The 27050-nt window shown below is 42.8% G+C and overlaps 1 protein-coding gene across 4 annotated transcripts in view; it reads left to right on the forward strand.

The window, feature by feature from the left end:
* Positions 1-2206: 2206 nt before the first annotated feature.
* The window catches only part of GRIP1 (glutamate receptor interacting protein 1), a gene marked incomplete at its 5' end in the record, with an annotated part of 698195 nt that continues 673351 nt past the window's right edge, over positions 2207-27050 (forward strand). For 3 of the 4 annotated variants that reach the window (XM_079937948.1, XM_079937949.1, XM_079937950.1), the window contains one exon: positions 2207-2868. In XM_079937948.1, coding sequence (XP_079794074.1) covers positions 2811-2868 — 58 coding nt within the window. Of the gene's footprint in view, positions 2869-3581; positions 4059-27050 lie in introns of those variants that run through there. The other variant, XM_079937951.1, reaches the window with a different exon arrangement.

Consider the following 27050-nt stretch of genomic DNA (forward strand, 5'->3'; position numbering starts at 1 on the left):
AATATATCAGACTGAATTTTAAATGATTTAGTTCTTTTTTTGGTTTGATATTATCAAGTGGTGATCTCACAGTGTTAGGGCCTATTTCCCTTAGATAATATGCTAGGGGTAGCTCTAGTGAGGTTAAATACCATCATCATCAACCATCACTGACTGAGAGCTTACTGTCCCTGGCTCCGGAGATGGAAAGAGATAAGCCCTATTTCCCCCTGACAGAGCTTAGAGCCCAACTGATGACTTAGATGTACATACAAAGATGAAACAAGGCATTGGATATTGTTGAACAAGGGTTTAGACAGTAGGTACTTTGAGGTTGGGGAAGATATGAATCCCTTCTTAAGAGTTTCTTTACCAGTCTCAGTTATATAATCTGTAAAATAATATTTGACCTAACACACAGCAGAATATATTAATTTAATCTTCCACTACTAAATATCAACTTCTTTCTTGTATCTCTAACTTTTAGCCCAGAGTCTAACACATAGTAGGAATTCTGTCTACCCTAGCTAAAATACTATTATTTTAACAGTTGTGAGCTGCAACTCCCTAGCAACTGTAATCTGTCACTCATCTTGGCAGGATAACTGCACCACTGATTGCAATGTAACTATAAGAGTATGGTTTAGTCCCTACCTTAGTGTGTAGGTCTTCTAGAATTAGGCTTGTTAGAACAACCACATACATAATATGCTATATAAGATGCTATTAACACAAAAAGCAAGCACGCCAATGCTGCAGTCATTTCTATGTTGTCAAAACCTAAGTCTCTGCGGTGTACAGGCACCGGCTGTCCTGGTTATGGCTGGGTTTACCCTGTCCCTTTGGGAGAATCTATGACAAATGCCGTTCTCCACATAAGGCTGGTGGGACTACATCTTGAAACAAGAGCAGGACAAGAGGAAAGTACCCAAGGAGTCTTGTTAATTTTAGGATGGAGAGTGGGTCATTTAAAGGTGACAGGTGCGACATTCATATTGATTTTCTGGATTTTACTTCTCAAAGAGTCTGGAAAGAAGATTTGAGCAGCTCAGATGGGATTTCTACTGATAACCCCCGGGGATGGTTTGACTCTGCCCTTCCTTTAGCCCTTCAATTCCTTTACTCATTGAGGTTCCTGGGCCCGGGCCTCTCCTTTGTTTAGGAGAGACAGCCACTTGTATTTGGCAGCTCCGCAGTTCTGTAATGACAGACAGCCACCCAGCCAAGGGGCAGCAGCAGAAGCAAACATCCCAGCCTGATAAGACTGCTTATGCAGTGGCAGGGAAAAAAAGATTCTATCTTCCTGTCTTTTGTAGTTATTACATTCCTCTGGCTGTATTATTCCGTTTCCAAGGGAAGAGAGAGAGAGAAGCCTGGCAAGGGCCAATGTCCTCAGTCTGGGAGAGCAAACTGCAGTTCCTTCAGAGGCCAAAATAAACTGCAGGGCAGAGAGAGTCATAAGTGGTTGGTCCCTGACAACTACAAACCAGTAGTTATAGCCTTAGGGCCCCAAATTCCTCAGTCCCCATCAGACACTCAGGAGGTGAAGACTTAGGCATTATCTAGCTGGGCCCCCAGCGAGGTAACCCCGCAGGACAGGCAGTTAGTTGCCAAGTGGAAGACTCAGGAGCCCCTCCTAACATTATCCTTTTGAAATCACAAGCAAGCGCCCCCAAGTCTGGGCGGAATCTTCCAGACTCTACCGTAAAGCTGCCCTCTCCCCTCAATTCACCCTTCCACCGATATTCTATGAACCTATGACAAGGGGAAGAAACTAATCATAAAACCTGATCATAAAACCCTTCTTATACTTGAAGACAACGATTAAATATTCACTGAGCCAAGGTCTCCCGGCTTCACTGAAAACAAAAGAGGTTCTCTACTCACGCCCTTCCCACCCGAGCAGAAAACGTATTCCCGGCCCCGGCTGGCGAGGACCGGGCGAAAGTTGCGATTTCTCTCAGCTGAGGGCAAAGTTAGCGACTCCGCAGCTGCAAAGTCTCAGCTAGGGGGAGGGGGCGACAGCCCGGGCCGGTGGGAGAGCGGCGGGAGGAGGGACTAGAGGGAAACACACTGCCCCCTACTTCAGCAAGGTCGTCGTCCAAGCCGGTGCAGCCGCCGGTTTAGGTTTTGGGAGGCAGGAGCGGCAGCCGCGGCTCGGCGCCAGGATCTGTACCTGGCAGGCCGGCCGCCCGGGGCGCGGAGGGTGTGAGCGCGCGCGCCCCCTTCGTGCCCGCTCAGCCTCGCGCGCGTCTCGGGGGAGGCTCCGCCACCAGGCGCCTGGGGAACCCGCAGCCTCAGTCCTGCCGCCGGCGGAGCTTTGTGCGGCGGCGGCGGCGGCGGCGGCGGCGGCGGCGGCTCCGAGTCCCACCTGCTGGCGGCGGAGAGACAAGGAAGGGGAAGAAGGAGGAGGAGGAGGGGACAGAGGCGGCGGCGCGAGCCCACTCCAGCCGTCCGCGCCCACCTCCCGGGGGCTCCGCAGCCCCTGCTCTAGGCCTGTACGCGCCCCCCGCCCCCGGCCCGGCCAGGCCTCCCGGCCACACGGCCGCCGCCGCGGCTGCAGCCCCTTCCGCCCGGCCCGGCCAGCCCGGCCCGGCCGCAGCCACCCGGAGCCGCCGGCGAGTTTGAGGCGAGCGCGGGGCGCGCGGCGCCGCCTCGATGCGCCCGGGAGACGCCTCGGCGCCCCAGCCCAGCTGAACAGCCCCGAGAGCGCCGCGGCCGGCTCGGGAGGGCGAGTGGGGAGGCGCGGGGAGGCGCGGCCAGCACCGGGAGACGGAGAGCCAGCGGGCGAGGAGGAGCGAGCCCGAGAGCGAGCGCAGGGAGCAGACACCATGCCGGGCTGGAAGAAGAATATCCCCATCTGCTTGCAGGCGGAAGAGCAGGAGAGAGGTGAGCGGGGCGACCGGGCGGGGAGGGCCGGGGAGGGGGTCCGGGCCGGGGGCCGCCCCGGAGCCTCCCTCTCCCCGGGCTCCCTCCCGACCTGTCCGCGGCCGACGGGGGAGGGGCGCCGCGCCCTCCGGGGTCGCGGGGGAGTCCGGGCGGCGGCGGCGTGCGAACTCCAGATTTCTTTCTTTTTTTGGGGGGGGTGGGGGTGGGGGAGAAGGAGGGTGCTGCAGTAGGGAACTTTTAAGACGGGCAGAGATTTTTTTCTGGAGAGGACGTGGGGGGAACTCTAGCTTCTCCAGGGCCCACTTGCACGTGGAGCCCCGGGCGGCCTTCTGCGGGGTGGGTGCTGGGGTGACCGGGCGCCGGGGTGGGGCGGGGGTAGTCCTGCAGTGTTTTAAGTGACTTTTCAAACTTTCCTCCTCCCTCCCGTGGTCGCTTTCGCGGTGTCCCCGCCTCGGGCTGGGCTTTGAGGGTGCTGCCACCCAAAGTTGCTGGAGAATCAGCAAGAAGGAGGCGGAGGAAGAGCGTGGGGGAAGGCAAGTGGGCGCTGCCGCAGGTCTCCGGAGGGGGAGGGGAGGAGGGGGAAAGCTGTCCCTAGACTGAGGGTCTCGGGCTGAGAGTGCCTCGGAGATGAGTTATGCCCCAGTGCAGTCCCCGCTGTCAAGTTAATACCGCAGGACTGCGGGCTTTTCGTAATTGCTGTCTGTTTCCTTTGTAAAAGGCGGCTCTCGGTGCCAGGTGGCTTGTAGACCTTTTGTGCTTCAGCCTGACAAGTGTACTAGGCACGTTGCCTTTAAGTGACTTGCGGCGAGGAAAGTTGAAGGCCTTTTTTGCACCTCCAAGGCTCGGTTCTATTGAGGTCATTTCATGGTGTTTGGATTGTGCGGAGGTTGGCCGGGGAGTTCATCTCGGTAACCTGGAGATGATGTACTGAGTGTGCCAGAATTTCCTCTACGGGCCGCACGGGGCCAGGGGGGTGTGCGCCGTGGCTCTGCTAGCGTCCAGAGGGCCCCTGGCTGGCAAGGTCCACCAGGGTTTATTCCTCGGCTCCTCCCACCCCGGCCTGCCCTGCTTCGAGGAAAATGCTTTAGAGTTGGAAGGGTTTCAGGACGCTGGGTCCGCATGGGCTGTGCAACCGCCAGGGCCGAGGATGAAGGGTGCTGCGTGGCTGGCGGGGTGAGGAGGCCAGTCTGGTGAGTGGAGTAGGCAGAGTTGTCAGGGGAGCTGAATCCAGCAGAATGATGAGTTGGTACGGAAGGTGGCTTGCTAATTGGGCACGCCCGAAGTTTCAGGTTTTGGAAATAATGCCTACTACTGAAGAACGAATGTACGATTTTCAGTTTTTCTCTAGGTGGCACAACCTGTCTTTGGTTTATATCCTGTTTAATGACTCAGGGAATTCATCCCTTTTTAACCACTTCCTTATTAGAGATGTGCATTCATTTCCCAGCACACGTTCTGGTGACCGAACTTACGTTCACCCACTCAAAATGCCACCCCTGCTTTAGAAAAACTTCTGCTTTTCCCTTTAGTAGGTCATATCTTAAAAGGTGCAAATAGTAGTACCAATAATTTATAACCAGGTAAAAGCACTAAATGAAAGCCTTCTGTCAAGCGTGGAGTGTCTGTCCTGTCAACTCAGCGTCACAGTGGACTTGGTGTTAAATGTATCCATTTGCTAAAAAACCGTTGCAGTGCTGCCTACAAGTTTTATCAGAATGCTGAAATGGGTAGATTTTTGGGGCGTGACAAAATGTACTTTTATGTCTTTTAGAAATATATGGTAACTTTGAAAGATGAGCGCCTAATCTGCTTGTTGGAGATAAGACTGAATTTCCTCCAGAACATAAAAATCTGAGTCAGAAATTGGGTATTCTGCCTTAACTTCTCCAGTAGGAGAAAACAGGGAACGTTTGTTACCTGGTGTCTTTTTTCACTAAAAAGTTTCTTACTTCTTGCTTATATTAAGTGATGCTTTTCTAATTAGTATTGTTTTTGTTTGGTTGTGGCATTTCTTTTTGAGGTCCTGCTTCATGGGGAATGCACAAATGTGTGTTTTGTTCCTTTTAAAATCTCCTACCTGGTGTTTGTGTTTCAATTGTGTGTGTGTGTGTATACATATATATGTATACATATATACATATATTTGAATGAACTGATTTTTAACGCATGTGTCAGAGGATACTACTTGAGATTGTCTTACTGTTTTGGAAGAATTTTATTGTAAAATAATGAGCAGTTTTCTATTTGCATTTGAAATCAGATTGTATTTAGCATTTTTCCTTTTAAGTGATTCAAATAGTGTTGAATTAGGTTCTTGTCAAATATAAACAGAAATATTAAACTATCAGGTTGGTTAGGAAAATAAGGAACATAAAGGGAACAAATACATTTTAAATTTTGTCTGGGGATAACATTGACCAAAAAGCCCATTTATAATATCTTACCATTAAATTCTAAGGTTGGTTGTGCTCATAGAACCATTGTTCTTTCCACATTCCCCCAACCCCAGTTTACATTTAAACATTCTAAAACCCATTATGGAGACTACTCTAGCATACCATTTTTTCATGTAGATTTTATTTAGCTAAATCTCTTTCTGAAACAATGCAAATTAATACAGGCTGCTAGCTTCTTTAAGGACCATGTATTTGAACAAGTATTTCTAGGCGTTATTCTTGGGAAAAAAAAAAACGCTAATCTCAATTCAAAGATTTAGGGAACCTGCCTTCTTGGTATTGTCACATACAAAGAGAGGTCTGGCCAATCCATATGACTTCATGCCATACCTACACACCCTTCATAACTTGGGTTCACCTTGAATGCCTCTGTCAAGATGATATTGAGTGAACTATTGCTACTGCATGCAGTGCTGAGCAGAGAAACTGTAACATATGAGTTGCTGCAGGAAATGCCGTCATTTCCAAAATGACATGTTAAGATTCACCCATGTACGGTAAAAATTCACCCACGTGCTATTAAAATTCAGGACACATTTCTCTGTCTTCCCCCCGATTTTCTGCCTGAGCTGATAAACCCAATCCATTTAGAAACTGCCTAATACACTTTTGGGTAAATGTTTTAGAAGAAGATAAATGATTCTGAAAACTGTTCTGTTTAATATCCCTTCCAAGCAAATTAAATTAAGCAATTCATTTGTTGTTTTAATCTGCTTATTAGCTGATCGTGTGTAATGAGAATATAGTTGTTAAGGAAAACCTTAGTGTAAAGGGATAGGTGCCTCAGTAATTAATGATGCCTTTCTTTTGCCTTGTAGCTTCCCTTCTGATTTGTGTGGACTTGGTTAGTAAATGTTTGTGTGTGTGGTGTATACATATTCTCCATGGGAAAATGTATGCATTTTGTATATCTCCCCTCCCTCTTGCCTTTCTGTTCTTCTCATAAGTTTTGGAGGTCTACAAGTGAACTTGAGGACTTCCCTTTGGACCCCTGTAGGAATTACTGTGTCTGGGGTTTTGCTTCTGTTCTGTCAGATGAGAGTATTTGGATCTTATTAGATGTAAAGAATTAGTGTTTATAAAATATGTATGAGAAGGCACAGGGGGCTTAAGTAGTGTGCTTTTATTACATCTTTGGTTTGTTTCATTTTCCACATCACAAGGAGATCTGGTGACCCTACCCCACATAACCTGCTTAATAAAAAGTCCAATTTGAAATTTGAGTCTTGACTGGGGAATGCTGTGGGGAAGAGAGAAGAGATCAAAATGCACAAGAGTTTGCTGTGCGTTGGGCACTGTGTTTGACATTTCCTGAGCATTATTTGGTGTAGTCCTTACCACGTGCCAGTAAGGTAGGTATTATTATTTCCCCTGACAGTGGAAGAAAGTGATGCTCAGAGAATGAAAAAATTTGCCTCAAGTTACAAAGCCAAGACTGAGGGCACCCGTTTCTAGACATAATTCGTAAAAGAAATTGTTACTTTTCCTAAGATGAGGTTTTTAGCATTGTATTAACATTATAATGTCTTACGGTTTTTCTTTTGGACAGAATTTTAATAAGCTTCCACCAAATATTTCATTAAGAATTCACGAGGAGAGTTTTGTAGTTACATATCCTGCGGAAAAGCTTCCAAAGTATATTTTGGGCTTTTGAAAAACTGTCTTTGCTAGGTAGATTTATTAACCCTAACTGTAAGGATTGGCATGTCAGCATATTTCTAAGTGGAGTTATTTGATTAAACTTAAAGAGACTCATGTAAATGAATGGCTTTTCCCCCAAGGACTTGAAATATTACATAGTTTTCCTTTTTATCAGAGTATTTGCCATGAAGGCAAGAATGAACAAGAATTAGGTATTTTCCCTCACTGCGATGAACTAGGAAACTACTATATTGTTAATAGCCACTGTACATTTGCTCTTTTGCCAACTTTTTATTTAATTAAAGCCATCCATCTGAGCTCTCGGCCTGGCTATCTATCAGAAGGCCCAGTGGCCAAAGGGGCATCAGATAATGTTTTTTCCTGCGGCAGCTTTATTGGTTTTTCATGAAGAAAAAAGAAGGATCAACTTAAATTGGTAATAAAGGCTATTGAGAATTGATTATCATGGGTTTTAACATGGTTACATTAAATGCTGTGTGAAGGCTGGTGGTTTAAGGCGTTTAGGATTTGATCAGTTTATTTTCAGTTAAATTACAATAGTAGTTCAGTAATAAAAAATACAAGAATAGTAGTAATACAAAGTAACACATCTAACAGAGAGTGCTCTTCAAACACAAGAGCGAAACCTGGGTTTGAATCTATTGTTTTACCTTTTAGGAAAGTTTATTTCTCCTTAAATTCGAAGGTGTCCTGAATATAAATATAAAAATCTATTGGAACAAAATTCCATATTCAAGACATCTATTTATTTAGACAGGTCAGTGGCCAAAGGGTGTTGTCAGTTTCATGGGAAAGTCAACGTTCTTTAAGTACATCTGCTGATTAAAATGCGCCTGATTGAATTTCTTACCGCCTTTTATTTCAACAGTGATTAAACTTTAAGTACTAAATCAGGTGTTGTGTAGAATGTGAAGACGAGGCTAGTGTCCTGGATAGATTCCTTTGCCTCACCCAGCAGAGTGATGGAGGACAAGGTATTTGAAGTCAAACAGCTGTGGGTTTAAAGCCACTTCAGCACCTCTTAGCTCTGTGATCTTTTAACTTTTCAAAGTCCTTGTGTTTTCTTCTTTAAAATGAGGACAAGTAACATCTACCTCATGGGAGGAGTAAATGAAATTAAAAAGTGTGGGGGAATTTCTGTCAGTACCTTGTATATAGTTCAAGGCTCAGTAATGGCAACCGGTATTACTTTTACGCTATCTTGATATAGATCTGTAAACTTGACACCTTAAGGCATCCTGATGATGAAATGATAAGTTTTTATTCTTTAAATAAGTTTTTATCCTTTAAAAACTTCATAAACCAGTAAAAAAGAAAGTCCAGTGTTTTGTGAAAAGCTGTGTTGAAACACAGAGACTTATGAGGCCAAGGTCTTTGATATATTCTGGTCTGACCCTCTCATGAAGAAGAAGAAACTCCAGTATAGGGGGAAATGTGCCCAAGGGCACATTTCATACATTTAGTAAACAGTTATTGACAACTAACTGACATTTGGGTGCTGGGGATGAGCAAATCATCATTCCCATTGTCAAGGAGATTATTATGCATAGTTACAGAGTCATGGATATGATAGCCTCTCTCCTCCTGTACAGATTAGCTCTGGGGGAGCAGAGAAGAGGGGTTGAATGTGCCGAGGGCAGGTGGGAAGAGGGAAGCTTCTGAGGACGCTCTCAAAGGAGGTGGCACAGAGGAAGTGTTAAAGGACTTGAAGGAAGGGGAGGAGTTCAGAAGGTTGGGAGGGGATGTGAGGACAGATATTTCAGGCAGGGGGCATGGTGTGTTCCAAAGCATTATGGAATAAAATATTTTAAGAACCACTACTGGTTTCTTAAGGGGCTGAAGCATAGAGTATGAATATGCATATGGACTGTCGAATAAGAATACGTCTTTCCCCAAGCGGTGGGGAGACTGGGTGGGAGAAGATGAGACCACCTTTGGAAGGACTTTGTATGCCAGGTGGCAGAGTTCAGATTGTATCCAGCAGGTGATGAGGAGTTAATTGAAGGATTTCCAACAGAGGAGTGAAGGGATCAGATTTATGTCTTAGAAAGGTCATCTCGGTAGCAAGGAGGGAAGATTAGAAAAAGAAGGGACTGGGCTTCCCTGGTGGCGCAGTGGTTGAGAGTCCGCCTGCCGATGCAGGGGACACGGGTTCGTGCCCCGGTCCGGGAGGATCTCACATGCCGTGGAGCGGCTGGGCCCGTGAGTCATGGCCGCTGAGCCTGCGGGTCCGGAGCCTGTGCTCCACAACGGGAGAGGCCACAGCAGTGAGAGGCCTGCGTACCGCAAAAAAAAAAAAAAAAAAAAAAGAAAGAAAAAGAAAAAGAAGGGACTGGAGAGGTGGGAATCAGGTAGGAATCTACTGCCCTGTTGCAGGCCATGCAGAGATGTACCGGAGGAGGGCTTGGTGAGCAGGTGAACGTAGGAAATGTGGAGGGTGTAAGTCTCTGGTGAAGATACTGATTAGATTTACAGTTGTGGCTTGAGACCCAGTACCTTGATACAAAGCCTGGTATTCTTTCCACTACATGTTGCCTTTCTTTACTCCCCCCTCCCCAATCTATGTAGGGGAAAAATGTAAACATAGTCTGGTAGAATCATGTAAAAATAGACAACCACCAAAGTGATTGGGTACCAGGCTGGGTCATGATGATAGCTTAGTATGCACTCGTTTTTTCTTTTAATTATATAAAATTCATATACTATCTAATCTTAAAGGAAAAATAATTATTATCCTGTACACTTATATCCGAATGCTAATCTGGAATTTAAAGTGATTTTTTTTTAATGGAAAAAGAGAAAAGTGGTAGTTATTATCTTAGAGAAATGTCTTCCCCTACTAACAGAATTGGGTGGGGTTTTAAAAAATTATTATTTTCTGAAAACAACTAAATTCTCTATGAATAAAGTTTAAAAATAATTCTTACATTGGACTCAAAATTCAAAAAGTGGGTTAAAGTCCTCCCTTGGCCATGTTCTTGATTAGCTGGTCTAGGTACAGCCTGCCCGTCTGAACCTCCATTTGCTTATCTGAAAGTAGAGATGATTCTTGTCATACAGACCTCCTAAAGTTGTTATCGGGTGAAAGCTATTATTGCTACGTGGTTACATTACGAAGGGAAGAAGTTGTTGAAAGACTGAGGTTTTTTTTTTTTTTTTTTTTTTGTGGTACGTGGGCCTCTCACTGTTGTAGCCTCTGCCATTGCGGAACACAGGCTCTGGATGCGCAGGCTCAGCGGCCATGGCTTATGGGCTCAGCCGCTCCGCTGCATGTGGGATCCTCCCGGACCAGGGCACGAACCCGTGTCCCCTGCATCGGCAGGCGGACTCTCAACCACTGCGCCACCAGGGAAGCCCAAGACTGAGATTCTTAAAGCACATCTATTAGCTGACCATTTCTGGATGGAGGCGTTATTGCATAACTTCTGTTTCATAAACTGGAAGCTTTCATTAAAGAATCTTAATTCTTAGTTTTCCAAAATGAAGTTCAAATATGAGAGTCCCCCCTTAGGCTCCCATTGATAACAAAATAACTCAAGTGATGTAACTAAATTACAACATATACACACAGGCTGCACAATTCTTGGAAGCAGCCTCTTTCCCCACTGGGCTTGGAAGCATCCCGCTCAGATGCTGAGTGTACCTTGCTACCTCTCCCTCTTCAATTTCTGCTGCTCTCCAGCCTAGGCTTCTGACCTCAACGCAAACCCCAAGACACCATTACTTCTCAAATTGAAATCATGTATGGAACCTTTTTAGGGAAGAAAAAAATTCTTGCAGACCTCCACTGCTGACTTTATTTCTGTTATGTTACTTAAATATGTACTAACGTAAAACTAGGTGTAAACTCCTGATGCTTACAGGTCTCATACAACCACAGAACCAAAACAGATTTTACAAATGAAATGTAAACAAAACTACCAAAAAAATCAATAACTTCCAAGTGAACAGCATCTACTTCATGCGACTTGATATTGTTTGCCTGAAACAAAATTCCCTTTTGTAGTATGAATATGGTACTTGCTGCTGTGGAAAGTAGTTGAACTACTTTCACTTTTTCCCTAGTTGAACTCCTGTGGAACGTTGGTCTCAACAGTCTGATGTCACCTGGCCTTTCCGGGGCATGAACATGTCATTTGCTTGTGAAGTTCTCTTTTCTCATTGGTTTGTTTTGCACCATTGTGATCCTAAATACAAACCCCAGTATTGGTAATGCAGTTGGTGGTAGTATTAGGCTGATCTACATCAGTACTTCTAAGACTACTTGTGGTGAAGGGCTGTTTATCCCCCAGTCTGATATGTGGTCCTGTAGTGACTGCACCACGTGAAACTCCCCACGTGATTCTGACCACATCTGCACTTGTCTATGTCGTGTTCAGTGAGATGAACCCATTCATCACGGACTTAGATGTTGGGGCAATGCCAGACTGCTGCAGGAATTTCTCAACACCTACCCTCATTTTCAGTATTCATCTAACCATGGATAGGTAATAAGCAGTTTTCTAACTGGCACTGTCCGTAGACCACACTTTGGATAGTACTGGTTTAGAATATGTTTATGTAGCTAGTGTTGGGAAGCAGAGTTCAGAAGGATGGGTGTATGTGTGTGTGAAAATGGACACACTACTATTAAAATATACAAATGAAACGTAACTTATTTTCTATAGCTGCTTTCACTTTGCCTTCAAGATCCCATTCCCACTGAAAACACCTGATCTTGTCATTAAGAGCACATTAGTTTCCTGTTTAAAGACTCTTCGGTTGTTTCATTTCTCAAGGGTTTTCCCTTCCCTCATTCCCAAGATGGTGTTCGGGTGAACGGGAAAGCTCTGTATCCTCATGGCCCTGGGTGAAGGGCATTTTATTCATTGTATGACCCTCACTGCGTCCACTGCTTTGGAGTTGGCATGCTTGGTGACTGGTATCCACTGAAATGCGACTGTTCCCATTTGGTCTTTGAATGTCATCCTGGCAGCTGATTTGGGCTTCCTGGATCTTGCCATTGAGCCTGGTTGTAACATGCAGCCTGTGACCTTTTTGTCAAACCCCAGGCCTCATCTAGGTTCCAGTCCTGTCAACATGTCTATATCCCTCCTGGGAGCCAGAGAACACAACAATTTCTCCTGAATCATTATGGAGTTTGTGGGATCTTGGGAGGTGCCAACATCCCTACCTGTCTTATGCCACCTTCTGCATATATTGCCACTGTATTGTTCCAGTGCTACCTTGAATTCTGCCTATGCCCAGTAGGGACCTTTATGCTAGCAAGACGGATCATTGGTCAGAATGTTTACTAATGTCCTGAAAACCAAACAGGTGTTAGTTTTCCTCTCCTTTTGTACTTGTCACGAGTCTTGAATCCTTGCAGGGTATTGGATACTTACATCTGATCTTTTGTCCCTCCCTTCTTTTTTTTTTCTTTTTTCTCTGCTGTCCCAGATATCTGGAGTGGCTTAAATGACTTGAAAACTTAAAACTGGAAGGGACAGGAGTCAGCAGGGTGAATAAATAATAAGGGAGAAGAGTCCAATAGGCCATGATTAGGTGGACACCTGTCCCTAAGATCTGAATGTCAGGGAAAAAAGATACAGAGAAGAACTGTCTAATAGCCCAGAGATAATGTAGCTTGAGGCTGGCAAGTAATTTTGACCAATACCTTCTCTCGGCCTACCTTGTACACACACCTTTCTCACTTAATAGTTTTATTAGAAATCTGCCCTTTGTATTTCATCAGCAAACGTGTGAACTTGAGAACTGACATATTTCTTTTCATGGTTGGTCGTGTAATTGCAATGTGCATTTTCTGTTATTCATGTATTTTAAAGGTTTACTTTGTATTTAGAATAAAGATCTTTAGAAGAGATCAAGACTTTTTGTATGAATTGATGTTAGAATTGATAAATATATTTTTTACTGGTGAAGTGTTCATTTCTTTTGCTTTCACAGTTGTTGAATATAGCAGAAAATATGAAAATTTGATAGTTTGACAGCATAAGTTACTAGAGTTTATATCTTTTTTAGGTACAGTTCATCATTCGAGAAAAAGTTAATGAATGTATTTTTAATGTTAGCACATTAAAAATTTTTAATGTTAGCACATTAAAAATAACAGCAAAACAGTGGAAAATAATGTAGGTGAACATTCAGATAATAATGTAGTAGATATTTATTTGTTCATGTATTCTGATATATAATCTGAGAATAGCTTTCCTTCTTGATACCTTCTGATGTCAAGTATTTCTACTGTTATCAATATTCAGAATTTCCATTGAAAAAGTGCACTAATATCCTCAACTTAGTTAGTCATAAGGATTTCTACCTTGCCCTCTTCTGAAGTGTCAGGATTGTTGATTAAAAGAGAGTGGCGGGGGCTTCCCTGGTGGTGCAGTGGTTGAGAGTTTGCCTGCTGATGCAGGGGACGCGGGTTCGTGCCCCGGTCCGGGAAGATCCCACATGCCGTGGAGCGGCTGGGCCCGTGAGCCATGGCCACTGAGCCTGTGCGTCCAGGGCCTGTGCTCCGCAGCGGGAGAGGCCACGGCAGTGAGAGGCCCGCGTACCGAAAAAAAAAAAAAAGAGAGAGTGGCATTTAAAATTAGATTTTTCAGATGAATTCAAGTGTTTCTTTTTAAATATGTAATTTTCTAGTATGTGCAGAGCACATTTTCGTTAAATGTGAACCTTGAACAAGGGAATATAAATTTAGTTTCTCTATTACTATTTCACTTCCCCCCCTATAATTTTAGTTAAGAGAATGACAGTTTGCCAGGCTAGAATCAGATACCCGTAGTGCTGCATCTACTAAGAAATAAGAAAGCACCTCATCTGGCTTTCTAGTGAATTTGAATGCAAATATACACACACACACATACATACATACATACATACATACATACATACATACATGTTTACCCTACCGCCAAAGAGTAGCCCTAGTTTTTTTGCCAGCAGTCATCTAAAATTATCAAGTGTGATCTGGGCTTTGCATTCCATGACTGCATTGACTCAGAATCCTACCCTCTCAGCCTCTGCTGCTCATGCTGAAGAAGCAGGGAGGGCAGTGTATTAGTCTGCTTGTGCTGCATAACAAAATACCCCAGGCTGGGAGTCTTAAACAACAGAAATGTATTTTCTTACAGTTCTGGTGGCTAGAAGTCCTTGATTAGTGTGTCAGCAAGGCCAGTTTCTGGTGAAAGTGCTCTTCTTGGGTTGCCAGTGGCTGCCTCCTGTCTGTGTGTGCTCACACGGCCTTCCCTTGGAGCCTGCACGAGGTTGGGGGGTGGGGGTGGAGAGAGTTCTCTACTCTTTCTTCTTTTAAGGACACTAATCCTGTGGGATCAGGGCCCCACTCTTACAACCTCATTTAACATTAATTGCTTCCTTGGGAGCCCTGTCTTCAAAAACAGTCACACTGTGGGTCAGGGGTTTCAACATAGGAATTTGGCAGGGTTAGGAGTGGGGGAGACACAAACATTCAGTCCAGAACGGGCAGGAACAGAAGATTAATCAATGGTTTAGGTAATGTTCCTATAAATTTCATCTTTAAGTGTCTGGAAACGGCTCCTTTTGAACAGAAGGTGACATACTCATTGCTTCCCCTGTGCTCTCTCAAGTGGTGGCAGTTTTCTCTCACATACCCTTGGAGGAGGAGTAGAAGGTCCTCTTTGTCCTTCTTTGCTACTTCCAGACTGTTCTTCTCTCCTTCCTAAAAATCCTGAATTTTGAATCTCATGCCATCAGACCACATAAACCATGGTTTCTCCTTGTTGCAGTCACTTCCTGCAGTCTTTGACCACTTTCACTCCTGGCTCACTATTGTTGCAGCCCTACTTCCGTCGTAATTCTTGTGATTTCAGTCTTCACATAAACTGTCCCTCTAGTTTCTTCGTTTCTCAGCCCTGCATCTTCCTCTCTTTCCGTTGTTATGTCTGCCTCATGGCCACACCTTAGACCAGCAGTTCTCAAAGTGAGTGTTCTTAAGACACTTTCCGAGGGTCTGTTAATTTCCATAACGATACTCAGACATGAATTGCCATTGGAACTTTCATGCATTTATGAGTGCACAGCAGTTTTCAGAGGTTACATGACATGTGATGAACATCTTCATTCTGGCAGCTAGTGAAATGTGTACTTGTATATCCTTATGTTTACAAATTTTCTGTTTTAATTTTAATACGGTAAATATGAATAGACCTCACCCACATTACCAAAAACTTTTTGGAACGCCCACTTACTTATAGGAATGTGGTAAAGCCACCCTGTTTGAGAACTGCTGCCCTCAACCTTGTCACTGCCAGTGACTGCTCCCCTCTGGCTCATCTTCGGGTGTCTTGCTCTCCAGTCAGCACCTATCTTTCTAACTCAGCCTCTGTGATCCTGACTCCAATAATCCTCAATCCCACGAGGACCTAAAACCCATTGATCTCACCCCCTTTTTACTATTCCACGCCCCTCTCACGTCCTCATTTCCCTTCTTTCCAGCCTCAATTCCTTCATATATAATCAGTCTCTTGGGTGTACTCTTAATTTCCTCTTCCCTCTTCCATGTCATAGGTCTCATCTAGAAAACCTGGTTAAACTCAACTTTCTACCACCCTAATTTTTACCTCTGCCGTTTAATATGGTTGGAGAAAAACACTCGGCCAAGCTGACTGGTTTCACTTTAATTTCAAGATTGCCACTCTCAAGCGCACTTTTAGTGCTGCTGGGTTACCAAGCTGCATTTGCTTGGTCTTCATTCATGCCTCTGCTCTCCTAGCTGACCCATACTCCTGCTCTCTCCTCTCTCCTCAGATCTTCACTGCCTCTGCTTCCATTCTCACCCTTTGTTAAAGACTTTGCTTCCTATTTCACTTAGGAAGTAGAAGCCATTAGAAGAGAACTTCTGTTTGCATCTGTGCCCGTATATTCTGTCTTCACTCCTGCTACTACGGTTGAACTGTGTGCTTTTATTCAATGCCAGCCTTCCACTTGTGCATCAGATCCCATGCCCTTGTGCCCCCTCCAGGACGCGGCTCCAGCATGTTCTCTGTCTCTCCGGCATCATTAGTTTCCCTCTCTACTGAATTATTGCCATTCAACCATGATGTTATTTCAGCCACTTTAAAAAACAACCCTCTCTTGACGCTTACTCTGTCCAGTTACCACTCCACTTTTCTGCTTCTCTTAAAAGCAAAATCCCTTGAGAAATTTGTCTGTATTCACTGTTTAATATTGAATAGTTCTCCACTTATTCTCTCTTGAACCTAGTCCAATCCAGTGTTTGTGCCCTATTATGTCTCCTTCTACCAAGGTGACCAGTGACCTCCATATTGTTAAGCCTGCTAGCTAATTCTCAGTCCCGTATTACCTGACCAGTCAGAAGCATTTGAGATAATTAACTACTCCCCCCCTGGAAGCCTTTATTCACTTGGCCTCTAGACTGTCACATTGTCCTCCTTCCCTTCTCATTCCTGCTTGGTCTCTTTTGGTTTATTCCTTAGGTCCCTGATATCTAAATATTGGAGTGCACCAGGGTTTGGTCTTTGTGCTTCCTCTTCTTTTGTGCTGTCATCTGGTCATCAATACATGATGCTTTCAAAATTTGTGTCTCCAGCTTGGTCCTTTTCCTGAACTCTAGGCTTCCCTGTTCACAGGACTTCCAGCATCTTCATTTGAAGGTCGAACAGGCAAGCAACTTACCGAACATATCCAAACTCAAGCTCCTCGTTCGCTCCCTCAAACCCGCTCCTCTCTAGTGTTCCCCATCGTTGTAAATGGCACATCCATCTTACCGCTTGTTCATGTCAGAGCCCTTGGTATCTTCCTGGGACCCTCTGTTTCTCTCACACTGCACATCCAGTCTGTCAGAAAATCCCGTTGACTCTACCTTCAAAATATTATATATCTCGAATCTGACCATTGTCATCTACCTCTGCCACATCCAACGCAGTTCAAGCCACTATCATCTATATTTATGTGGCTTATTGCATTCTCCTCCAAGCTGGGTTTTCTGTTTGTCCCCTTGTCTTCTGTTCTGACAAATATTTTATGCGGAACAGGCATAGTGATCCTTTTAAAATATCTGAGGTCTGCTCAAAACACTTTAGTGGCTTCCCGTTGTGTCTACTGTAGGCACCCTGGCCTTAGAAACACCCAGTTGGCTTCTGTCTCAGGGTCTGTCTTCGCCCTCCCCCTCCCCTTTGCCTGTGTCACGCCCTCTCTCACCTTCTTCAAGGCTTGGTGTAAATGTCACTTCCTTAGTGAGGCCTCCCTGCCCAGCTGTACTTGAAATAGTAACCTCCCCAACACCCCTCCTCTCTCTTCCTTGCTTTCGTTTTTCCCATGGCACCCTAGGACGTGCTATTTCTTTTACTTTTTTATGCGTATGTTGTATAGCCTATTGCTTTTTGTTAATGGAAGCTCCACGAGGGCAGGGATTTTATCTGTTTTGTTAACTGCTCCATCCCCAGCACACAGAAGTATTGGGCTTGCCGTAGGCGCTCAGTAAATCTCTGTTGAGTGAATTGAGGGGCCAAGGCAGTGGTACTAAGAAAGCAAGAGAAATGGTTTTCAGATGACGGAGTAGTTACGTTCCTATTTACGATTTGCTTTCAGGGTTTGCGTTTGAGCTTTACGCCATCTTGATTCCAGGGGAAGAGGAAACAGGAACAATTTTAGTACTACTCCCATATTGTTCCTGGTCTCCCCTTTGGGGCTGAAGAAGAAAGGAGGAAGATGAGTAGAGTTTCCCTTCCAGTACTGGCAATCTGTGGACTGCCCCTTGAAAAGTGCTCTTTAATGTCTTAAAACTATAAATATTTTCTGCTAGAATATACCTCTGTTGATGATACAGTTGGTGTTGTAAAGCAGAAAAATGACCGAGGAGTGTTTTACAGTGAAAATCTTTTTCTTGATGTTCTGAGATATGATTGTTGTGTCAGCAGCTGTGTCGTGGCCTTATTTATGTCCACGCCGCCTACCATGGTGCAAGGCACTGTGTAGATATTTAATATTTGTGAAATGAATGAATAAATGAGACAAAATGAGTTTGCATTATGAAAAATCATGGTAAGAAAGAAATAAGCCTATCTGCTCCCCTCTATCTAGAGGCAAAAACTATGTACAAGTCAAGAGTAGAGTATATTACTACCTGGTACCAGGACACATGATTGGATTACATCATGCAATTGCTTTAAGTGAAAAAATCATTTTTGTTCTTGTTATATGTGGCATTTGAAGAAGCTGTACCAAGGACAAGGTGTTTTTAAAAAGCAAACCTGAATAGTTTACATATTTCTTTATATTTTTTTTTCATTGTTGATTCTTAGAAGAGAACTGAAAGCAGTATCTTTCTAACAGCCTCCTTCTGGCCCTAGATAAGTCCAGTTGGTTTTACCAAGTGTGTAATAACATGCCAGTAAAATGAAGATTAGTATATTTTACCCTAATTTTTCTAAGCCAATTCATTATACTCTAATGGAGTGAAATAAAAAAGGCCTTTAACTGAATAATTTATTATGTCATTTGTTTTTTTCTTGATATGAAATACAGGAAGCAGTACTTAATTTCCTTTCTTATTACTGAAACCAAAGGGCTGAATAGTTACATGGCAGACCTATTAGGGAATGTTTATATGTACTCTTAGGAAAACATTTATAATGTTATTATATAGCATCATTCTTTTTTTTTTTTTTTGGCCGTACCGCGCAGCATGCAGGGTCTTAGTTCCCTGACCAGGGATTGAACCCATGCCTCCTGCAGTGGAAGTACAGACTCTTAACCACCGCACCATTAGGGAAGTCCCTGTATAGCCTCGTTCTTGGTTCTAAGGCAGTGTTTCATATGTACATGCACTCTTAACTAGTACAATATTTTTTCTTTAGATATGGTTGATTGCATGGTACATAACCTCAAATTTCAGCATAACCATGAATCATACCTAGATTAAGGAAACCGATTTAATGCAATTGTTCCTCCCCACAAAGCACCTTTTTAACAACTAATTTTCCTAGGCTCCTATTACATGTGAACTGTCATTTGCTTGTGTATCAGTGATTCTTTATTCTCACAAGATCCCTACTTTATCTCTTTCTAAGTTCCCAAGGTATTTGCTCGGTTTCCCCCCTCATCCCCCAACATTAGGCTATCAGAATAATGATCAATTCTATTACTTCCCTATGTTTTTTTTGTCATGCCTGGCACAAAAAAGTCTGAGGCGTTCAGTAATCACTTGTTGATCGATTGAGCTAAACCCCTTCACCTCCTGTAGACTGTTTAACTTAAGGAAGACTCCCAAATGAATCGAAGGCCCCTCCTGGGTTCCTTGTCATGTCATCTAGATTTGGGATGTATGCAGTGGATGAGGAAAGATATTCAGTGATCAAAAGTTTACTTTCTATTATGGGAAAACAATTTAGGCAACTTGACTATACTGCAAGATAATTGAGAGATTTCGGCTTGTAGGGTCAGAATGGAATTTGAATACTAACTCCTACCCTAACTGGCTCTTCGGCCTTCGACAAATTATTTGGCTTCTCCTTTGTTTCCTTTGTAAAAAGAACATAACAACACGTACTCTGCAGGGTTGTAGTAGCTTTTAAGAGTAGCTCTAAAGGTACCTGTCAGTAAAATCTAGAGGAGTATGCTAATTACAAGATGATATCAAGATAAGTCCAGGTTTTTGTGTAATTGTGGGTGATGCAGTTACCTGAGGATTGTTTTTCAAGGTGGGTGCCAGGATGTTTGGAGATCGCTGTATCCTGTGAGGAGTAAGGGGGGTCATTCACAAATTTCTGCCGCTAATATAAATATTTGGTAATAGTAACAACTGGTTAAAAGTACTTGAAAAAGTGATTATGAACATAACCTAGAAATTCATCTAGGCTAATTTGCATCAGACTTAAGGGCCTGAAACTTGTTGTTTCAGGATAAAAGGACTGATTTTAAAACCATATGCCTCCATTTATTTCACTGCTGACATGTGGTTCGGTTTGACATCAAGCTCGTGAATCAGAATTTCCAGTCCTTTTCCTGTCAGTGGCTGCATTTGAAGAATAGCTTTGTTCACTGCAAGGCTTTCAAGATATGTTAAACCAAGACAATAAACTAAACACACCAAGTAAACTATTATCCTTCAGTGTAGAAAACCTGCAAAGACGTGATGATTTATGAAGATTTTGTGTCAACACTACAGTTAAATGCTTACAGGCAAATGCAAAGCAATACAGAGCAAAAACAGCAGAGCCACTCTGACAGCGTTGTGACCAAGCTAACCTGGGATCCAGAGAGGATTCTTTTGCCAGCCCAGACCCCTTCTGCCCCTGGAACCCTGCATTATTTACAGCCAAAGGAGCTGCCTGGCTTCTCATTCCACTGATGCCTAGATGTTACCTCTTTGACCCCACTCTGTGCACTGTCTAACCCGGTTCTGAGTCTCCCAGGGGAACCCTGCCTGGGAGAACTTGATTTGTTGTTGACGTCAGCGCTGATGGCCCTTTCCACTTGGTACTCTGTCCCATCACAGTAGATTTAAAGAATGTACTGCCAGGGTACCAGTCTAAATGCATGCTACGCATCACTGCAATAAATCAGGAACACGGGGCTGGTTATAATCCAAGCTCTCACACATAACGCCTTTTACCGTAGTGGACAGATCGTCAAGTGGAAAATTTTAGAAAATCCCTGCACAGAGTGCATTGCCCTGCCCCTAGTAAATGAGTGTTGAATAATTAGCCTGGCTCGGAAGCAAATGATTGGTAGCCATAGGGATCCCACTGCATGTTGTAGTCCAGCCCAGCTCTTGGTTGGGGTGATGTGGCTGCCACATCTCTCTGTTCCATCTTCAGCCACGCCTGGGTCCCTGCTTCCTGTTCCTGGTTCCTGCCGCATGATCTTCCAGGATGCTGGTGCTTGCTTCTTGCCCAGTCTACCATGTAACCTAAGTCCTGCCGACATCCTTGAATGCCTCCTGCCTGGTCTGTGTCTCCTCCAGTCGTTGGTCTTTTTCTGTGTCTTAAGTATGTGCTTTGTCCAGGATCTTCCTGAATCCCAGAATACTGATTTTAGTTTTTGCTAGGACCCATCATTTCCCTGGTTCCCTCCTTTCTGTCTGGGTACCCCAGATAAACTCTGAACTCAGTTTCTTCTCTGTCTCCTTTGAAAATGAGTACCTGCAGAGTTTCTCAGAGGTTTATTTATGCAGAAGTTCATTGTGCCTCTGGTATGCGGGTGAGTTGACGAGAAGGGGTAAAGCAATGCGAAGTGGTTGCCAAATTTATTTGATCATAGGATTCTTGCTGTTGGAGCATCTTGAAGGGTAATGTAGTTCAGAGCACACTTAGAGAAATGTTGCCCCATAGACTAGTAGTGCTATTTGGGGCTTGAGAAAATGTTAAGAGCAGGTGTTATCTCCTCAACAACAGAAGAACGACAGTGCTGTAGAATGTTTGATTTTGAACTTTTTGATGTTTTCTCTGTAGTGTTGTAGTGTCAGCCTAATTAAGATCTTTCCTCTCAATTCTGATGTTTGGTTACTGAGTTTGCCTTTTCTGACTGCTCTGTTCTCTCTGAGGAAAGTCAGCATTTGTTGAGAACCTACTATGTGTCATATGCTGTGCTAGTTGCCGGAAACACAAATAATGAATACGCTAGGCCTGCTCTTGAAAAACAAATTAGAGTGCAAAACAGATATTTTATAAAGGTGGTTCTATATCAAACCAATTATTTTGTTTTTCTTCATTTCAGGCCTCAGACTTTTTTTTAAAAAACAGGGTTTTTCACTCCAAATAATAAAGGATCCCCTTAGGGTAGAGAAGAAATTTCTGAGCATGTTACAAAAAATAAGAAATAGAACACATGCATGAAAATTTAATATTTCTGTACACCAAAACCTACCATAAACAAAATTAAAATGCAAACTATAAACTAGAAAGAACATCTGCAACATAAAAGATAAAAGTTTACTATCCTTGGTAAAATAAGCACACAGTAGCTTTTAATAAGTCATTGTTGGATGAATGAGTGAATGAATAAATGAATAAATGAATTCAAAGCAACAAGGACAAAAAGCACCCCAGTAGAAATATGAGAAAGATTGGGACTTCCCTGTGGAGCAGTGGTTAAGAATCTGCTTGCCAATGCAGGGGACACGGGTTTGAGCCCTGGTCCGGGAAGATCCCACATGCTGTGGAGCAACTAAGCCCATGTGCCACAACTACTGAGCCTGTGCTCTAGATCCCGTGCTCTGCAACAAGAGAAGCCACCACAATGAGAAGCCTGGGCACCGCAACGAAGAGTAGCCCCCGCTCGCCACAACTAGAGAAAGCCTGCGCGCAGCAACGAAGACCCAACGCAGCCAAAAATAAATAAAATAAATTTATAAAAAAAAAGAAATATGAAAAAGATGTGAAGAGTGGCATAGCACAAGTCACATGTGTGTGTGCACACAGAAGTACAAATCCAAATATACAAGAAAAGCAAAGAGATGGAAATTAAAACAAAATAACTTTTAATCAAATCTTCCTTAATTTGATAAATGCTTATTAAACACCTGTTATCACCATGTTGTTAAGTTGCTTTATAAATTGTATTATTTTATTTAAACAACAATCAGTATAAAATAAGTATTGTTATCCTCATTTTACTGATGAGCAAAGGGCTTAAAGAAACTGTCTTTTTTTAAAAAAATTTATTTAAAAAAAATTTTTGGCTGCGTTGGGTCTTCATTGCTGCATGCGGGCTTTCTCTGGTTGTGGCGAGCGGGGGCTATTTTTCGTTGCGGTGCGTGGGCTTCTCATTGCAGTGGCTTCTCGTTGCGGAGCACAGGCTCTAGGTGCATGGGCTTCAGTAGTTGTGGCACGTTGGCTCAGTAGTTGTGACACATGGGCTCAGTAGTTGTGGCTCGCGGGCTCTAGAGCACAGGCTCAGTAGTTGTGGTGCACGGGCTTAGTTGCTCCGCGGCATGTGGGATCTTCCTGACCCAGGGCTCGAACCTGTGTCCCCTGCATTGGCAGGCGGATTCTTAACCACTGTGCCGCCAGGGATCCCAAGAAACTAAGTCTTTTAATTTGGATTTTGGAGGCAACATTTGAACTCATAGCTGTATGCCTTTAAAGTCCACGCTATTATCTACCGTAGTGTTCTGTTAGCATTAAAAATACCATGAAGGGCATTTGATGATATGGCAAGCTGTTTATGAAATAGAGTTAAGTAAAAAAACAATTGCAAAACAGTATGCACACATGATCCCACATATGTTCTTTTAAAAATGGTATAGCATAGAGCAAAATTTGGGAAGATACATACTAAAGTGTAAACAGTGCTTATCTGTGACTTTTATTTTCTTTTTGTTTACCTATACTTTCTAATTTTTCTACAATGTATATATATTGTGTTAAAAGCAACAATGTTTTAAAAATTTTTATCAAATTTGGGTGTGTGTGTCCCTGTGTGAACATGACAATGTTTTGAAGTTTATATAGAGATTTAACAGAACCAACTTTTGCCGAAAAGGAGGTGAAAGAGGAAACACCCAGGGAATAGAAGAATATGGCTACTGGTGCAAGGAATTCAGAGTGACTGAGTAAATTGCTACATGATATGGCTAGACAGCTCAGAGAACAGGAAATACAAATGTTTAATACATATTTGGAGAAATAGTCAATATAGGTAATTAAAGACCTACAAGTAAAACTACCACGAGATAACTTTTTATCTGTTAGAGCAGGAAAGCTTTTTCAAAAAGAGTGCTGAAATAGATACTCCAAAGGTACTACTTTGGAGAAAGCAATCTGATGATTGGTATCAGAAGTCTTAAAATTGTTTATACAAGACTTGGCCCAGTAATTCAACTTCTGGAATTTGATCCCAAGTAAATAATCCTAAACCCTGAAAAGTCTTTATGCAAAAAGATACATGGCATAACCCATAATAGTGAAAAATTGAGAACAGCCTGTATGTGCAGAACGGTGGTCATGGGGTAATAAATGATAGGATAAGTCATCTGATGATTAATTTATCCTACAAATATCCAGCCACTGCTTCAGTGCTGAGGACACAGCAGTGAACAAAACCTTTGCTCCAAATGATTTTTAAAAAGAGGATTTCCATACCATGGGAAATGCAGACTTCTTAAATATTGGGTATAAAAAGTAAGATATTAAATTGTAAATGTATTCACCTCAATTGTGTAAAGAAAAAAAAACCCAACAAAACAGAAAAAAGCTTAAAAGGAAGTGCATGAAAATATTAACAGTTATCTTGCAATTGGATTGTGGATTGTTTTCCTTTATAGTTTTCACTATGTCCCAAATTTTCTACAATAAAAATATATTGCTTTTTAAGTTAGAAAAATAAACACGAAACTTAATTGCTGTTATTTATTAGATGTTTGCAATACTCTCTTTAAATAGGAAAATAGGAACTTATGTCCAAGCTGTGATGGGAATTTAATAGATTTAATTAAAGCTACCAGAATTCATGATTTTATTGAGCTCCTAAAACATCTTTGGTTTTACTGGTATGTTTAAAAGCCTTTAAGATGCTGCTTTCGTTAAAACACTTCTGTAGTAAATGGTAATTGTATATCAAATAGATAAAAACTTACATTCAACAGATCAAAAAGTCCAACACGATGTCAATTTGATTAGGTAAATGCAAGTTTAACAGCCTGGTAATTCTTTAGTCTTCTTATTTTGCATGCCATAAAGAATGCAATAATATAATTAAAATTCTGAAAACGGCTATTTAGGATAATGGTGTGTTTTTTCCTTTTCCTCTTTTAAAGTAAGATGAGGGAATTTAAATTTTCACTCAAGCATTATTTCCTATAGTGAAGGATCCCACTACTGTGATTCTAAATAAACTTTAATTATGTTCTATACTTATGCATAAATTTATTTTGTGTAATTGGTTTGTGTTTTGAAATGTTTTAGATAGTCCCTTAAGTTTAGGCGTTGTTTTTATGCTTTGTGTTTGAAAACTGGGTTTGAATTAAAAATAAAGATATTTTAAATTTAAAGTTATAAAAGAGTTCAAGAATGGCTTAAAATGTTGAGCAGAGGTCAGGACATTCTGTATTTTGGTTGTACGAGAATTAATTATGACCTATGTAAATGCACCAGAAAATAGAAAACTCAGGGCTCAAAATTATTAAAATCAGCCTGAAATTCAGTCATGTTAGAGTTAGTCATAGAGCAAAAAGCCTGGTTAGAGAACTGAAGCAGTGTCAGGAGTCTTGGGTAGACGGGAACCCAGGTGGATTGCATACTTGCCCTTTCACGTGAGATTGCATCATGGAGGGGAGCGCTGAGGACGGAGGTCCTCTGTCTCCGCAGTCATTGCTCTCAGCACCATACTGTACACGTTCCTGCCCCTTCCAGGGGGCCAGGAGGTGAAGACTCGTTGGCTTTGACTTGGAGGCTGAACTCAGTTGGGAAGCAGAGGTCAGTGAAGAGAGCTCAGGTTGCTTTCTTTCCAGATTCGTCAGGTGATAAAGTGGCTGCTGCCCCACTGTCTCCATCTTTTCTCTGTGGAGTGCTCTTCTCTCCAGAGAGCTGAGTAAAGACAGCCTCACCGCTGGGGTGTGCTTCAGCCAAAATGTGTATCCCGGAATTGGGGGAGTTAGTCGTGTGTGTTTCAGGTTCATGTTCCCCTCTAAGGAGTCCACTATTCAGGCCTGGCCAGTGTGTCCAGTCATCCCTGTACTTGGTGCAGGTCTGGTGGCTACGGTGGCAGTGCTGGCGGTGCTGGCATCCCTGGTGTCATCGCCAGCATTTGACCGGTGTCGGTGATTGTGGACAAAGCTCTCAGTCGGTGTGAAGTGTCACATGTGCGAGCGCAGCCTCCAAACAGAGTGGTCTGGACCCGCCTACAGCCAGCATGGGCATCTTCCTCTCAGTCTTCTATTTAATGGAGCTGCACCTGAGTTGAAACTTGAGGCTAATTCCTTAATGACCTGGGAATTCCATTAGGTCTCACACTGGCTTCCACAGCCCTCTCCTCTCTGTAGAGTTTGGCCTCCCCAGACCCAGACTGTGGGCAAGGGACTCCCTTTCCCCTCAGGAAACTAAAACAAAAGGTTACGGGCCTTCATGATGGCCCTTACAGGAAAGCTGCATCCTGTAACAGACATGCTGTGGGGTTGGAAGAGTAACACAGCAGAAAGAACATTTTTCTCAAGTAATACAGTGTTTCCTGTTAACTTATTAACAGGGCTCTAAGCAGTAGCATGATCTGGGTTTTCCTGCTACCTCAAAACTCAGCAAAAGTTGATGTTGGACCTCTTTCTTCCTCTGTCACTGTCTATGTCTCCCTCCCCATCCCTTTCCGTATCCCCTTCTCACTCCCCTGACACAGGATCAACAGTATTTTGCTTGCTAATTAACTTAAAGGAAAAAAAAAATTTGAGAATAAAATGGCCCATTCTTCGCAGTGTAGATGTCTTGATTTTTTTTCTAAACAATGTTATTTAATTAATTTTATAATGGCTTTTGTTATTTATAAAAGCTTTAAAATTTATTTTTAATTTTTAGGTGCTAATTATTTATTTATAAAAAATTTTTTTTACGTTAATTTTTGTTGGAGTAGAGTTGATTTACAGTGTTGTGTTAGCTTCTGCTATACAACAAAGTGAATCAAATCCCATCTCCTCTGTGCTGTTTGATTTTCTCCATGGGCAGAGCTAAGGTAGGGTTGACAGCACAGGCCCTAGAGATGGCCTGCTTCCATTCAAATTCTGGCTTTGCCATTTATTGGTTCTATGATCCCAGGCAAGTCTTTAATGCCTCTGTGTCTCAGTTTGCTAGTGGTTGAAATGGAGATAATTACAATACCATCCTCATCTGGTTGTTGTGAGGATTAAATGAACTAACATATGTAAAACTCTTAGTACATAGGAAGTACTCAGTAAAAATTATGGTGTTGGCCAACTCAGACTCCTTCTGGATTAGTAGATGCAAAAAGCATTTTAAAATAATGTCTTCAGGGCATGGATTGTGTTGTAGAATTATTTGAGGGTTTTTAAAGAAATGTAGACTAGTATAGTACATGACTCTAGATTAGAATCTGTTTAAATTCTGAAACAGAAAC

Source organism: Stenella coeruleoalba (assembly GCF_951394435.1).
Source record: "Stenella coeruleoalba genome assembly, chromosome: 11".
Taxonomy (NCBI): domain Eukaryota; kingdom Metazoa; phylum Chordata; class Mammalia; order Artiodactyla; family Delphinidae; genus Stenella; species Stenella coeruleoalba.